Source organism: Rhea americana, unplaced genomic scaffold (assembly GCF_003343005.1).
Source record: "Rhea americana isolate MKP2758 unplaced genomic scaffold, rheAme1 scaffold_137, whole genome shotgun sequence".
NCBI lineage: Eukaryota > Metazoa > Chordata > Aves > Rheiformes > Rheidae > Rhea > Rhea americana.
Genome location: NW_028185450.1, coordinates 2,071,962 through 2,085,348, shown reverse-complemented (window position 1 = coordinate 2,085,348; position 13,387 = coordinate 2,071,962). Strand labels below are relative to the sequence as shown.

Below are 13,387 nucleotides of genomic sequence, written 5' to 3'. Positions count from 1 at the left end.
GCAGATTGTCAGTGATACCCTCAATAGCACACTGACCATATTTTCCCTTTTACAGCTTTAATGGTTATTTCCATGTAGGATTTCATATAGGACGCTTTTATATTAATTAGCTTTGCTTTTAATTTTTTTTTTGTTTCCTTAATTATAATATGTGCTTATTTAACCATGTTTGTTAAGGATATGCACTTAAAAACTCTTTCTTTAGTACTCTGTCCCACATTCTGCTCAGATAATTGATTCTTTCTGCGTGACATCATGTTGCTTTTCCTGCTCATATATCAGCTGTTATTTTTTTCTTTCTTCTCCCTCTCCCCCCCCCTTTTTTCCTTTTCCTTTCTCTTCTCTTTTATTTTTCTTTTGTCTTCAGCCTGTTCTGCAAACTTGGAGTTCTTGTCAGGCATAGGATTTCACTGTTTGGTAAGGAGACCCTTGAAAAATACTAGCATGGCCATTGCTTGTTTTTTTGTTTTGTTTTGGTTTTTTTTTTGCCATTTTTGCCATTTCTGCATTGTGTTAGATGGCTGCTTTGTTGCATGCTGCACGGCTGAAATGCATGGTCTTCACAGACCACTAATGATCTAGGCTGTTAGATCACGGAATTTATTAGATGAAAAAGAACGCTTTTGTAGTTATCAGTTTGAGATTGTTTTTTTGTTTTGTTTTATTTAACTAATACCTGGAACTCATTATCCTACCAAAGAATTTCACCAAACTAATTATAATTGCATATTTGTTATTTTATTTCAACTTTTATGGGCCTGCTACTGGAAAAACACAGCGTCGGAACTGCACTATTGGAAAGTCATTAAGAAAAGTTTGTAGTGGGCTGAAATGCTTAGTGATGTTCTGTGGAATTCTTACATATTCCAGATGTGCTTGACTCCACATATGCATGTCTGCTATCTTTCCAGTATTAWGTGAATCTAGTAGGGCCTTGGTGTTTGTCTTATGCCACCTGAAAATCACTTAATTGAAGTCAATTCAAAGTGAAATCAAGTGTATACATTATATAAGATATGTGGTACAGTCATTTACTCTGCAGTTTTTCTTRTGTTGCAATGGTAGGAGATCTGAAAACACACATCTGTATGCATATAACTTCTATAATGGATGCACTGCAAACTTCAGCATCCATAAGCATGTCTAACTGGACAGTTATCTAGCTGATTAGAATTTGAAAGATAATATATATTAACTCAATTCCTGCATATCTGATTCCATTGAAAGGGAAGGTTCTCATTTGCTGCTGTAGTGCGGTGTTTCAAAAGCTTACAGACCTTTTCAAAACCGGTAGATTGAGAAGGAGTGGAAGTTGTTTAGGGGTATTATTTTTAAATATATTTTGGGATGAGCTGAGTGGATTTGCCTTTTAAGTCAAAAAATCAGAGGAGGAATGCAGTTATTTCTGTGGTTGTGTGGCATTCTTACAGCTCTTTGTGAAGGGTGAAGTATGTTACAAACGTATACGTAAACTCTGGTATATACTCTAGGCTATTTCTTCACAAGAATCAACTAGTTTGGGCATTACTAAACTATTAAAGTTTTGCAAATTGTTTTCATTGTTTTGTGAATCCATTTTTCTAATTATTTCTAAAATGAACAGTTGAAGTCAAAATCTAAGACAGTGCAGCTTTCTTCAGTAATAAAGAAAGAGTGGTTTGCATTCTACTTCTCAGCCTTCTTCATTCTTGTTGGGCTGTGGGAAGAATTTTGTCCTGGGTTCAGGTGGTAGAAGGAGACAGGTGGGACAGGATCAGATGAAAATTCACTACYGTGTGTGCATTTTCACAAAGGAAAACATTTGTTTTTTAATTCACAAAAGTATATTATAGTTTTTCCATGAGTTATGACAAAGTCAAAGACACTTATTTGATGACTTAGCTAGTTAGCCATACCTTGACTGAGAATTAGCTTTGACTGATCATGGTAGCCAAAGTGATCGAAAGAACTGCACTTTCTCCTGCAAAGACAAGGTCTTTGTAGAAGAGGGGAATATACTTTTGAGGACAGCCTTGCAGAGCATCCTTAGAGCCTAGGAAATTATTTGTGCATTCTGGAAGCACTTTGAATAATAACCTTTGTGGATAGTATGAAGCTTGCTATTTTATAGACATTCCATACAGATGACTTATGTTTATTGTGAATTTGAATGGGACTTCTGAAGATAGACCTGCACATGTGAAAATCACATAGGTTGAACTCAGTATAGAAAATTACATAGATATAGAAGTCTTGACAAAATAGAAAGTTAAGCATTGAAGTCTTCCAGAGTGAACTTAAACAGGTAATTGTATCTGATATCTAAGACTGTCACTCAGGATTATGGAATTGTCAGTCAGCAGGGAATTATTATTTCCTTTCATTGTGAAACTAGATTTGGACCCTAGTAATTTGTTGTTGGAGAGCTGTGTTGTACATCATTAAGACTGTGTTGATTTACTTGCTGTTTTACTTCACTTATTAGTGGACTGCTTTTGAAATTTTCTGTGAGTAATTTTGGTGAATTAAGCATCTGAATTTGTATTTTCTCAATTTAAAAAGCAAATTTCTGTGACTCATTTACTTCACTTTTTCAATGTTGTTTAACTCTGATTAGACGTTCTTTCTGTATTACCACATAAATTTAACTTTCTTATCTCAGTATCAGTATTACATTCCTATGCAATCTGAAACAAAAATTAACTAGCTAATTAACTTAGCATCAAATAAGAATGGCCTGCTTTTGCTCACTTGTTTTCAGAAGGAGTTACTAAAAGGAGACAGAAGGCTTTCTCCGCCTAGTTACATCCTGAATTTATCAGAGACCTTCCAGTGAGGCATCCTCCAGTCAATATTCATGGCACTTTTACAGTAGAGCAATTCTTCCCTCTTGGTTTATTAAAAGTATTACTTTCTAAAATATGTAAGACTTTGCCTCACATTATTTAATAAACTGTGTAGTACATGTGATCAGCTGCAGTTGTAATAGATACTGAGCAGTGGTCCAGCTGTCTACCTAATTTTTTTACTAGCTCCTGGGATACTTTTAATCTTACAGTCTCTTGAACATTTTTATTTAATGTTTGCGTATGTTCAGTCTCAACTATTATTGTTAACATTTGGTAATATTGAGAGCTTTTTTAAGGAGCAGCTCTTGTTTCAGTTTTTGTACTATTGTTCTTTTCAGCTGCTCTCTTCTCATGACATACAAAATGTTTTTGTACTGAATGTTCATTTCTGTCTTCAGACTGTTTTGTATCTAGCTTTCAGACTTCTGAAAACCAAGAACATTTTTAATTAATAAAACGAACATTTTAAATTTAAGGTAGGAATATAGCAAAATACATTAATAGAAATTACAGATACACTGTTCATTTTCTTCTGCCTTTTAAACAATTGTTTTTTAGAATTGACATTCTGAGAAAGAATTAGACATGAAAAAGTTGTAAATAGAGCTGGTTTGTAATGAAGATACTGTATGATGATTCAATATAGAATGTTCAATAAGAGGGAGAATTTTAATACTTTGAATTGAATGGGTGGTTAGAAGCTAGTGAGCTCCCTCACAGCCTTCTTAACCACTGCAATATGTTTGCAATAATACTAAAACTAATTTCAATTTAAACTCCCTAGTTTCAAGTTTCATTACTCAGTTTAAAAAAATCTTGGTCATCTGAAATTTGCTTCTGATCTCAGGTTTGAAATAAACTAAATTCTTGAAATGTTGACATTAAAAGAATTTGTTTGGAGTTTGTTACTGTAGCATTTTTCAGAAAAATACTCAAAATACCCTTTTTTGTGTTTTTATGTTAAAAACACAGTGAAAACAATTAAATGCATGACTTCCACCTACAGTAAGACCCAGAATTTCCCCTGAACCAAAAACTATTTCGTAGCGAATTGCATATTGTAATAGTCTATCACAGATCCTGTCCTCAGTTATAAATGCCAAGAGACACTCCAGGAAAGAAGTTTCACAATAATTTTGAAAGCATGTTTTTACTTTTGTATTGGTAATGCCTGGCCAAAGTATAGTACTTGGATCAATTTAAATTGAAGAGGCCTGAATACATGATGCTCACTGAATTCTGCTCTGATACTCTGGCTCTGATACTCTGGTTGAAATTGTGAAATTATGATTATGAATAATTATGATTGAACTACATGTATTACTAGACTTAAGAGAAATGATTTTCTGTGTGTTTTTTTAAAGTASTAAGCTGGTTGCCCTTGCTTCTTATTTCAACATAGAAAGTGGTAAGCATGTCGTTGAAATGCTTTTATACTGCAGTCTTCCAAAATTTACAGATTGCCTTACCTTCAGAATTACAAAATTCAGTTGTGCAAATCCACCTCCCAAAGTGATTTGCCTGTTAAAGTATCTACACAATCATGAGGTCTACTTAAGAAAGAAAARAGTTGGTTGTATGGTGCCAAACTAATGTTATATTGACTCATGAGAGAGATAGGAGTTAGTGCTAGAGTTCTAGGAGAGTTAGTTCTAGGAGAACTAACTGACATCAGTACTACAACTACTAGGTTGTCTAAACAATTTCCAGTAAACTTAAGTTAGATGATTCCAAATAAAATGTGTATTATGGTAACTAATTGGAGAAGTGATTAAGTCTGCAATTTGTGCCACAAAGGTGAATTCTAGCAATATTGCAGGTGTAAATTCAAAGCCCTTTTTAATCTTGCTTGACTTAAGGTAGTCACGTGGAAGGTAGTTTCTGGTGTGAGGCACTTAAGTAGGCCCTTTTAAAAATTGCTTAACTGGGTAGTCTTTTAACATTCCTTTAGAACATATTTTTCATATCTTAGTAGAATTCATGACAATTTTATTATCAGGACAAAAAAAACCAAACTTTGATATTTGCTATAAAGATACACCTAAACCTTGTCTGGTTTTGAGAATGTCTAGACCTATTTTTGGTTCTTCCATCTGATCTTCAGCATAGAGAGTACCTAATTCTTGATGAGTGTATGGTCTTGAAATATGTCTGCATAATRCAAAGAGTTAGCCAAGGTGAATTTCCCAGGAACTGGAGTGAGCGTCTCTGTAGTGCGCTGTAGCATGCAGCATATACCCAAGCACTGTGAATGGTAGGGTGCTACTTCATGACAGCCTAAGCCCCAGTCTGTCAGGGTTGCCTCAAGTACYTCCCTTTATCCCTGCTATTATTTGCATAGTGATGATATGCCCCTCCTCTTCATCAGCTCTGGCATGCCTGTCCTCAGAGCATTAAAATAACTCAGGAGCTGGAAAAAAACCTTAACCTTTGGGGGGTTTTTTGGTAAGCTTTGTTTGGGCCACCTCAGCTTCCTTATCTGCTCACTACAACATTGCATGAGCACCGATGCCAGTGTAAGGAGCGTAGGGCTGCAGGCTTAAGGGCAGCCATGGAAGCGATGGTTCAGATTGGTTTAATCTGCTGTGGAGCCRCACCACAAAAATAACTCTTGATTTTGATACCATTGAAAAATCTTAATGCTGCAGTAACCCCCCACTCCTTCCTTGCAGTTTCTCTTTTTATATCTTTATTTCACAAAAACAATTACTGCTTTTATCTGTGTTCACTTGTATTTTCAAGTGTAATAACACATGCCGATAAAATACAATACACCATGTGCATATGACAGGATTTTTAGGAATCTGTCTGAACGTTTGATTTATTTTAATTTGTTTTGAATTGAGAAATTTTAAAGATARAAGCAAGGAAAGAATATTTTCATTTTTGCAGAGATATTTTTAAAAATTCAATTAAATAACCTGTGGATGAAATTTATATAGCCTAAATCTGTCCTGGATTTAAAAAGTGATCTTAGAGGTGACTTATATATGGCAATGTTTTAGTATGYACATGTGCACACAAGGTGTGTGTGTATTCTCTTTTTGTATACATATATATTAAAAAAATCGTCAATGTTGGGAAGTACATGTTGTATCAGAGATTGTTACTCATGTGAGGTACACCTGATCCCATTACAAATAGTTGCAGCCTTTTAGTAATACAAGCGGGCTAACTTTTTTGATGCCATTTTATATAAATGTTTTCTTCCTGTCAATGTTGCAATAGCAGCTTGGGAGGTTTTATTTTACTAAAAGAGTGAACATATATGTTCATATGTACTTAAATAAAGTAAAATTTATAGAACTTAARTGAAAACCAGTCAATACACTGCAGCTTTAATTAACCTCACATTTAAGTGCTTCTTTCTTGACTGCCTCAGCAATTTCATGAGAGATGCTTTACTGCCTGTAGTTACTGTGTTTGTGTAAACAGGGAAAGACATAAAAATGCATGTTTTTTAACTTGACTATTGAAATTATGCAGAGGTTGAACTGCCCCTCTACTATGCCATTTACTGTTTTGTTAAAACCAGAGATATAATAAGTAGGGATGCTCTAAAGTATACGAAACTTAATTAGTGGATATTTTCCTTTTTATGTAGGAAATGATGCAGCATCAATCGTCAACTGTCTTCATATATTGGGCCAGACCTTGGATGCAAGGTAATGCTGAATGTATTTTCTAAAGTATGAAGGAAAATTTTTAAAAGAGAACTTAGCCCATATAAAATCCCATATGGGCTACCTGTGTAAGGCTACAGAATTTCCAAACTCAGGAAAGAAGTTGCTCTATTAAAAAGAATTCCCCCTGGAAAGCAATTACTAGTTTAGATTATCTAGGGATTGACAGAACAGTATTTTTAGGTTACTCTCTCAGTTCAGATTAGTGATGTTCAAAAACCACTGGCTGTTCATTCTTCTGGTTTTGATTCTGAGACTGTCTTCAAAATAAAATAACACTGAAAATATTTACTCTTCCGCTTATACTGTTTCATCAAAATATTTAGGAGTTAAATGCACATGGAGTGCAGTTTATGTGTCTCTTGCAGAATGTCTTCATTGCAAAGTTAATTTAGGGTCTAATTTGAACACAAACAAAGAGCCTTTAAATTGAATTCAGTGGTACTTTTAAGTTAATTTAAATTGAACTACTCGAGCCATTGCAAGGTTAATAGATGAGACAGACAGTCTTGAAATATTGAAGAGTAATAAGTTCCTTTTCATCAGCTGGGCAATCAAGTATTTGTATTGATAGTTCACTTTTAAATCTTGGAAACTGTGAAGCAAAACATGATAATTTAAACTAGCTTCATGATAATTTGAGCTAACTTTTTTCACTTTGCATTTACTTTCAAACAGTTAAATCATTGTGCTACATGCAAGTGACCCACATCAGCTCTTTTTCTCAATATGTTCACATATTGAGTTGCTTAAATGGATGTATTTTACTCTCCATTTGCTATGGGGTAGAGTCATGATCACAGTCAATGTGGCTCACTGGTTGCACAGTAATCCGTTAGATTGCAATACCTTGATTTCTGGTCATAAAATGTCCATACTCTATGCGATCATACAGGGCAATACAAATATAGGGAGAGATCACCAACATAGCTTTTGGTAGAGAGGTAGAAGTATCTCCAGATGAAAGTTAAAGCATTTATAGAGTTTATGTGACAGTTTGTAAATATTGCCATTAAAACTGTATATATTTACACTGTAAATTAAAAAAAAAAGACGCAAATCTGTCAGTCAAGGATTTCTCACTTGGATTTATTTCATACATGTACATGCATAAATAGATTCTTTCCATAAAACAAAGATCTCTACACTAAAGCTAATTAAAGCAGGCGTGGGAATAATTCTCCTGGATTATGCCATTGTATGACTGATTATAGTTATATAATCAGTTATGTTTTTATGATAGTTTTTTTSTTTGGTTGTTTTTAATCTATAGATTTGGTGACTTTCACTCATTCCTCCCTGATTCTTGTCCTGAAGGCAGAAATATGATCATCATGGTTGGGAAGAATTTTTGAGATACAGCTTGCAATAGTTTTTCTCTACTTAGAGTGATGAATAGCAGCAGGCTTACGCATTTTTCCGTCTCCTCTTCTTTTTTTACTTTTGTTTTGTTTTGTTTTGTTTTGTTTTGTTTTGTTTGTTTGTTTGTTTTTTTTTTCTTCTGGAGGCAAATTAATCCCTGTTTAAAAATATCTGCATTTTGTCAGTGGGATAAATAAAGCATCCCTCTTCTGCGGAGAACCTACGAAACAGTGTTTCAGTAGGTCGTGTTTCTATGAGATTTTAGAATCTGGAAAGATTTTTCTTCAGATCTTTGTTATCTGTTCATATTACCAAGGCCAGGCTTTATTTCATACTTGTCTAATGGCATATTCTCTTTCTTTTTTCCTTAAATGCTATATACAGGACTGTGATGAARACTGGTCTGGAGTCTGTTAAGATGGCATTGAGAGCATTTTTGGACAATGCTGCTGAAGATCTGGAGAAAACAATGGAAAATCTTAAGCAAGGCCAGTTTACACACACCAGAAGCCAGCCAAAGGGAGTGACACAAATCATTAATTATACCACAGTGGCTCTCCTACCAGTGCTATCTTCATTATTTGAGCATATTGGACAGCACCAGTTCGGGGAAGATTTAATATGTATGTATTGCTTTTTAGAAATGCTATGCTGCTAAAATATCTGTAAAGTCAAACACAATGTAAGCAGTATTAGGCTCTGATTTCTATTAACGAAGGACAAATTCTATGTTACTTTGACAGAATTGTTGATTTAAACAAATGTTTGCTGTAATCAGCTTAGAACAAAGTCTATAGGTTTTATTAGACTTTGTATAAATATGGAAGAGGATGTRGTTGTGATTAGGTAGTCTGAAAGCTCAATTTTGTTTTTGACTCCATCGTAGATTTACTATGACTTTATGCAAGATCCTGAGTAAAAAATTACTTTGTATAACTTAATCTGTCTTTGCTGCTGTTTATAGCTCTATAAAAGATTATACTACCAGAACAGTTTAGTGCAAAATTAATGTTTGCATAGACTTTTGAAGAAAGCTCAAAAGACTGCCATAAAAATATCTTACAAATGCCTCTTTACACAGTTTAAGTTAACAGGGAGTTTGAGTGATTTATTGATGGATTTGAATGTGTTGAAACTTAAACATTACCTTTTTYGTTGTATTATTTCTGTAAAGTTCAGGATTCTGACAGTATCTGGAAAAAGTCATCAGTGGAGTAAAAGTCAYCAGTGGAGTGAACACTTGTTCACTGTATGTCACTTGTTCAGGCATGAGCATGTTCATGTCTTTTATAATTTTTGATCTCTGATATTCCATGTATTGGAACTTAATTAGCCTTTGATTCTTACTTACTTGTAAGTTATTTCTTACCAACTATTCTACATACCTCTTACTGATTTTAAAAATCCAGTTAATAATTTATGAACTGAGTAAGCGTTATTAGTTTAAATTATGCCCAGTTATTTTGTCTGGAGCATAACTGGAAAAGCTAACTCTTCTTGCATGCAACTGCCCTTCAGATCTTTGTAACAGTAATATTATTTTATTGTACTACTCTGATGACAAACATCTTGACTATTGCTGATACCTAAATGTATTACTACATTTACAGAGCTGCCCTGTGGTGTGATCACGTACAGAAATGGTTGTTGTGGATTGTGTATCTGAGATTATTATTATTATGTAAAAATACCCAACTCCAAAAGATCAGCAGAACTGAAACCACCTTATGGAAAAGAGCCAGCTATGTAGCTTTGATGCTCTGTTTTGTAGGCTTTTTTACTTAAAGTATTAATTCTATTATAACCCCAACATTTTATATTAGAGGAAGAGACTAGAAAAAAATATAGTGAAAGCATGGAAGGAATGGGAATGTTGTCCTGCTTGATGATACTTAGACTGTTACTCTTTTTCTTTAGTTTGATTAAAGCACTCATCTGCCGAACATATTGGAAAAACATATTTTCATATAGACGTTAAGATGATGATTCTCACATTAGTGTGACTGAARGGGTGGCTGATAATCTCAAAACATGGTGTGATGAAGTATTTGTGAGGACCAAAGAATTATTTAATTTTTTTTAATCCTCTGTCAGTCTCAAGAGTAAATTATATAGATGCCATTAACTGATATCTATGTCTACATTTTAAAATAATATTAACTGTGATTAAAAGAATTTAAAATCTTTTAACAATAATTTTTAACGCATTTTACACAGCAGTGTTGCATTTGTAAATTAACTTGTCACTAATAATTTTTTTCAGCACCTTACTTGATTTCCCATGAAACGTTTGTAAGTGCTGCAGACAATCTAGAAAAGATTCATTAACACATATTCTCTAGATATTAAATTAATAAATTCTCAGATTGTACAATCATATATTATTTTGAAGGGGTTGATATGCCATTATTTGCAGAAGGTTAGCACATTAGTGGTGCATGAAATATGATCTTAGCTGATAATTTGGTATTGAATCAAATGGAAGTTTTGAGCAAAAACTTTGGCACTGAGTGGTCAGAGGGCTCTTTATATGTGTATTTAGAGACATACAGAAATGTAGTGAAAAGATCTTYTCATACCTATCATTTTCTTCTTCTCTTTAGTGGAAGATGTTCAGGTCTCTTGTTACAGAATATTGGCCAGTTTATATGCTCTGGGAACTAGCAAGAGTATCTATGTAGAGCGGTAAGAAGAAAAAATATTCCTCTRTTTTCATGATTTTTGTTAATATTTAGCTTAATGAATATGTAGCCCAGAAATGAATATAGGAAGATATTTTTGATGAAAACATATCTAAACAGAAAAGAGTGCTTGAACGTTAAGCAGAATGCATCAGCATTTATTGTATCACACTTAAAAAATTGTATTTGTCAAAGTGCACTTCTTAGTTAAAACAGAAATTACAGATAACAGGATCTGACTTTTATACTAAATATCACTTGATTTGAGGTCCAACTGGGGAATTGTAAAAATATTCAGCTCAGCAATTGTTATAATTATTCCTTTTAGATTGGTTAACTGTGTATATATTTCTTTCTCATTATCCTTAATTTACTTTATTTGTCACTGATGTAACATGTTTTCTAGTTTAGTCACTGAAGGAAATGGGAATTTATAATTGTTTTTTGTGCATCTCTGTATCTTCTAACTTGTCTCCAAGTTGCTTTTGGTCTATTTAAACCTTATTTGGCCAAAGAATAGATGTCTGGAGATTATTCAGTTCTTAAGAGTTTCAAAGAAATTAGTTCCCATGTAGTGACTAGTGCTGTTCTGAGGGAAGGCTGAGCAGAATTCAGACGCTTCACATTTTGGTAGYAGTCAGCTATACACACTGGTAGCAAGTCAACCTGTGTGTAACTCCAGATCAGCCACAGAAAATACTGTCTCTTGCTTGGTATCAGGATCRTAGGAGACAACGTGAAGAAAGGTGTGGGTTAATGGCTATAAGTAAAYAAAATACACATCTGGGGTAAACCATTTCTACAGAGTATGAGGAATTAATTGATTTGGGGATTTGGTAAATGAATGCAGTAGGTTTTGTGGTCAAGATTAAAGATCTCCATAAGCCTAGAGTAACCGCGGTCCTCAGAGCATCTGTCTGTAACAGTATGCTCATAGTAGTCCATACCRTTGTTGGACCTTGGCCATGTTAGTAATGGCCACAAATAGTTGTTTCCTAGTGAAGAAGAGAAGTATATGCAGGTTAATGTAATTTTTTCACTACATGGAGTTTACTTGGTTTCTATAATTGCAGATGTATTTTTCATATTTGCAAATATCTCTGTGTAAGTAATAATTTTCATATATAGTTGTCTATAAGCATTATCACAAGCCAAAAACCTGCAGCATGCAGGACAAGTGGTAGGGAATCACTTGCTTCTTCCCCAAGACAGCTGTTTACGATTTTGGCACAGTTAAGGAATTTTGATTGCCAAATAAACATTGTCATATATTTGAARAGATGAGAGTAACAGTTTTGTGCAAGACTTTTAGCATTACTGATCARGAATGGTAGCAATTTTCCACTTTGTGAAAAATTTAACTTTCATGCTAGCCCAAGCTATGTTTATTACTGTATCTCAGAAAAAGGAAATTAGATAACTTAGATATAATTGTATTTGGCCTCTTGATACCTCAGTCTTGCCATTAGCTTTTTCTTGATAGAAGAGATTAAAAATACAGTAAATTTCAGGGGAAAGTAACAGAATAAAAGGCATTATTATGATGACTCCATGTTTTTCTTGTATGTTCCTCATTTGCTTTCAGCAAAGTAAGCTATCTTTGACATTTTATGTATTAACATTTCATTCATATATTAGCAGATGGCTGCTGAACTTCAACCGATTACACTTTTTTTTGTTCTTTTTGTATTGATGATGCTAGTAATGTGGGGGTTTATCTTTTTGAGACAAGCACATCTCTTACAATAAAATAAGGCTGGTACAGAACTACTCCAGAGTGTATTCAGTCATCAAAGATGTGTATATTTGTCTATGTTTGTTAATTCACAGGCAAAGATCAGCACTAGGAGAATGCTTGGCTGCTTTTTCGGGTGCATTTCCAGTGGCTTTTTTGGAAACTCACTTGAACAAACATAATACCTACTCAATTTACAATACCAAGAATGCAAGAGACAGAGCAGGTATTTCCAAAACCTCACATGATGGCTTTGCAAACACAGATTTGATTATAGATGTTGCTTGCCTTAATAAATGCATTTTTGCATACATTTTATAATGCAAAAATTTTCTTGTACTCTCTTGATTGTATTTCTTTCCTAAATAAGTGGCCTAAATTTTATAAAATTGAATATTTTACATTTTTAAAGATAACAGTATTTTTGTTTTGAGATACTGTTCTTACYACTTTGGAATTGATTTACTGAAGGGATTTCATGCATTGATAATAATTCAGATATTGTATATTTGATGATAAAAGGTTGTGTTCTAATTAGTATTTTTAGTTACTTTTCATATGCAGATATCAGATCTCACATACTTGCAGTAGCAGCAAAAGTATTTTGCCTTAATTAAGGACATAGTATACCTTTAGAAAGTGAGTACATTGTAAGAGTAGTAGGTAAATTGTTTTTTCTGTGTTTGAAAGACAAGACACAGTACAGATACTTTCCAATAAAWTTGCATAGGTTTATTTAGCACATAACTTTGTGTTACATTCTGCAACTCTTGAGATGTTTCATATCCAAAAACGTAACTGGGAAATAAGGTCATATATACTACTTGTGGTAAAAAGGAATAGAAGTTAGAATAGAAGTGTGTGAAACATGCATATATGCGAAATGTGAACTATATCACAGGTATGTATAGATGACAGAGAATTTGATGTGATTGTTTAAAGGCATCATATTTATAGCTTCATCTTAATTTTTTAAAAAAGTGAGCATACAAGATTTGTTACTCAGAGAGCTCTAGTATCTTATTTTGGAGATATCAACACCCAAGCTTCGTTATGTTAAGTGTTCTAGCTATTTTAATACATCTAGAAAGACCATCA

General features: G+C 33.6%; 1 protein-coding gene across 5 annotated transcripts in view; it reads left to right on the top strand.

Annotated features, from left to right (window-relative positions):
- The window catches only part of RYR2 (ryanodine receptor 2), a 449,981-nt gene that overhangs the window by 341,265 nt on the left and 95,329 nt on the right, over window positions 1-13,387 (top strand). For all 5 annotated transcript variants that reach the window (XM_085298277.1, XM_085298276.1, XM_085298275.1 and 2 more), the window contains 5 exons: window positions 368-417; window positions 6,433-6,493; window positions 8,258-8,496; window positions 10,477-10,558; window positions 12,385-12,515. In XM_085298277.1, coding sequence (XP_085154403.1) covers window positions 368-417; window positions 6,433-6,493; window positions 8,258-8,496; window positions 10,477-10,558; window positions 12,385-12,515 — 563 coding nt within the window. The remainder of the gene's footprint in view (window positions 1-367; window positions 418-6,432; window positions 6,494-8,257; window positions 8,497-10,476; window positions 10,559-12,384; window positions 12,516-13,387) is intronic.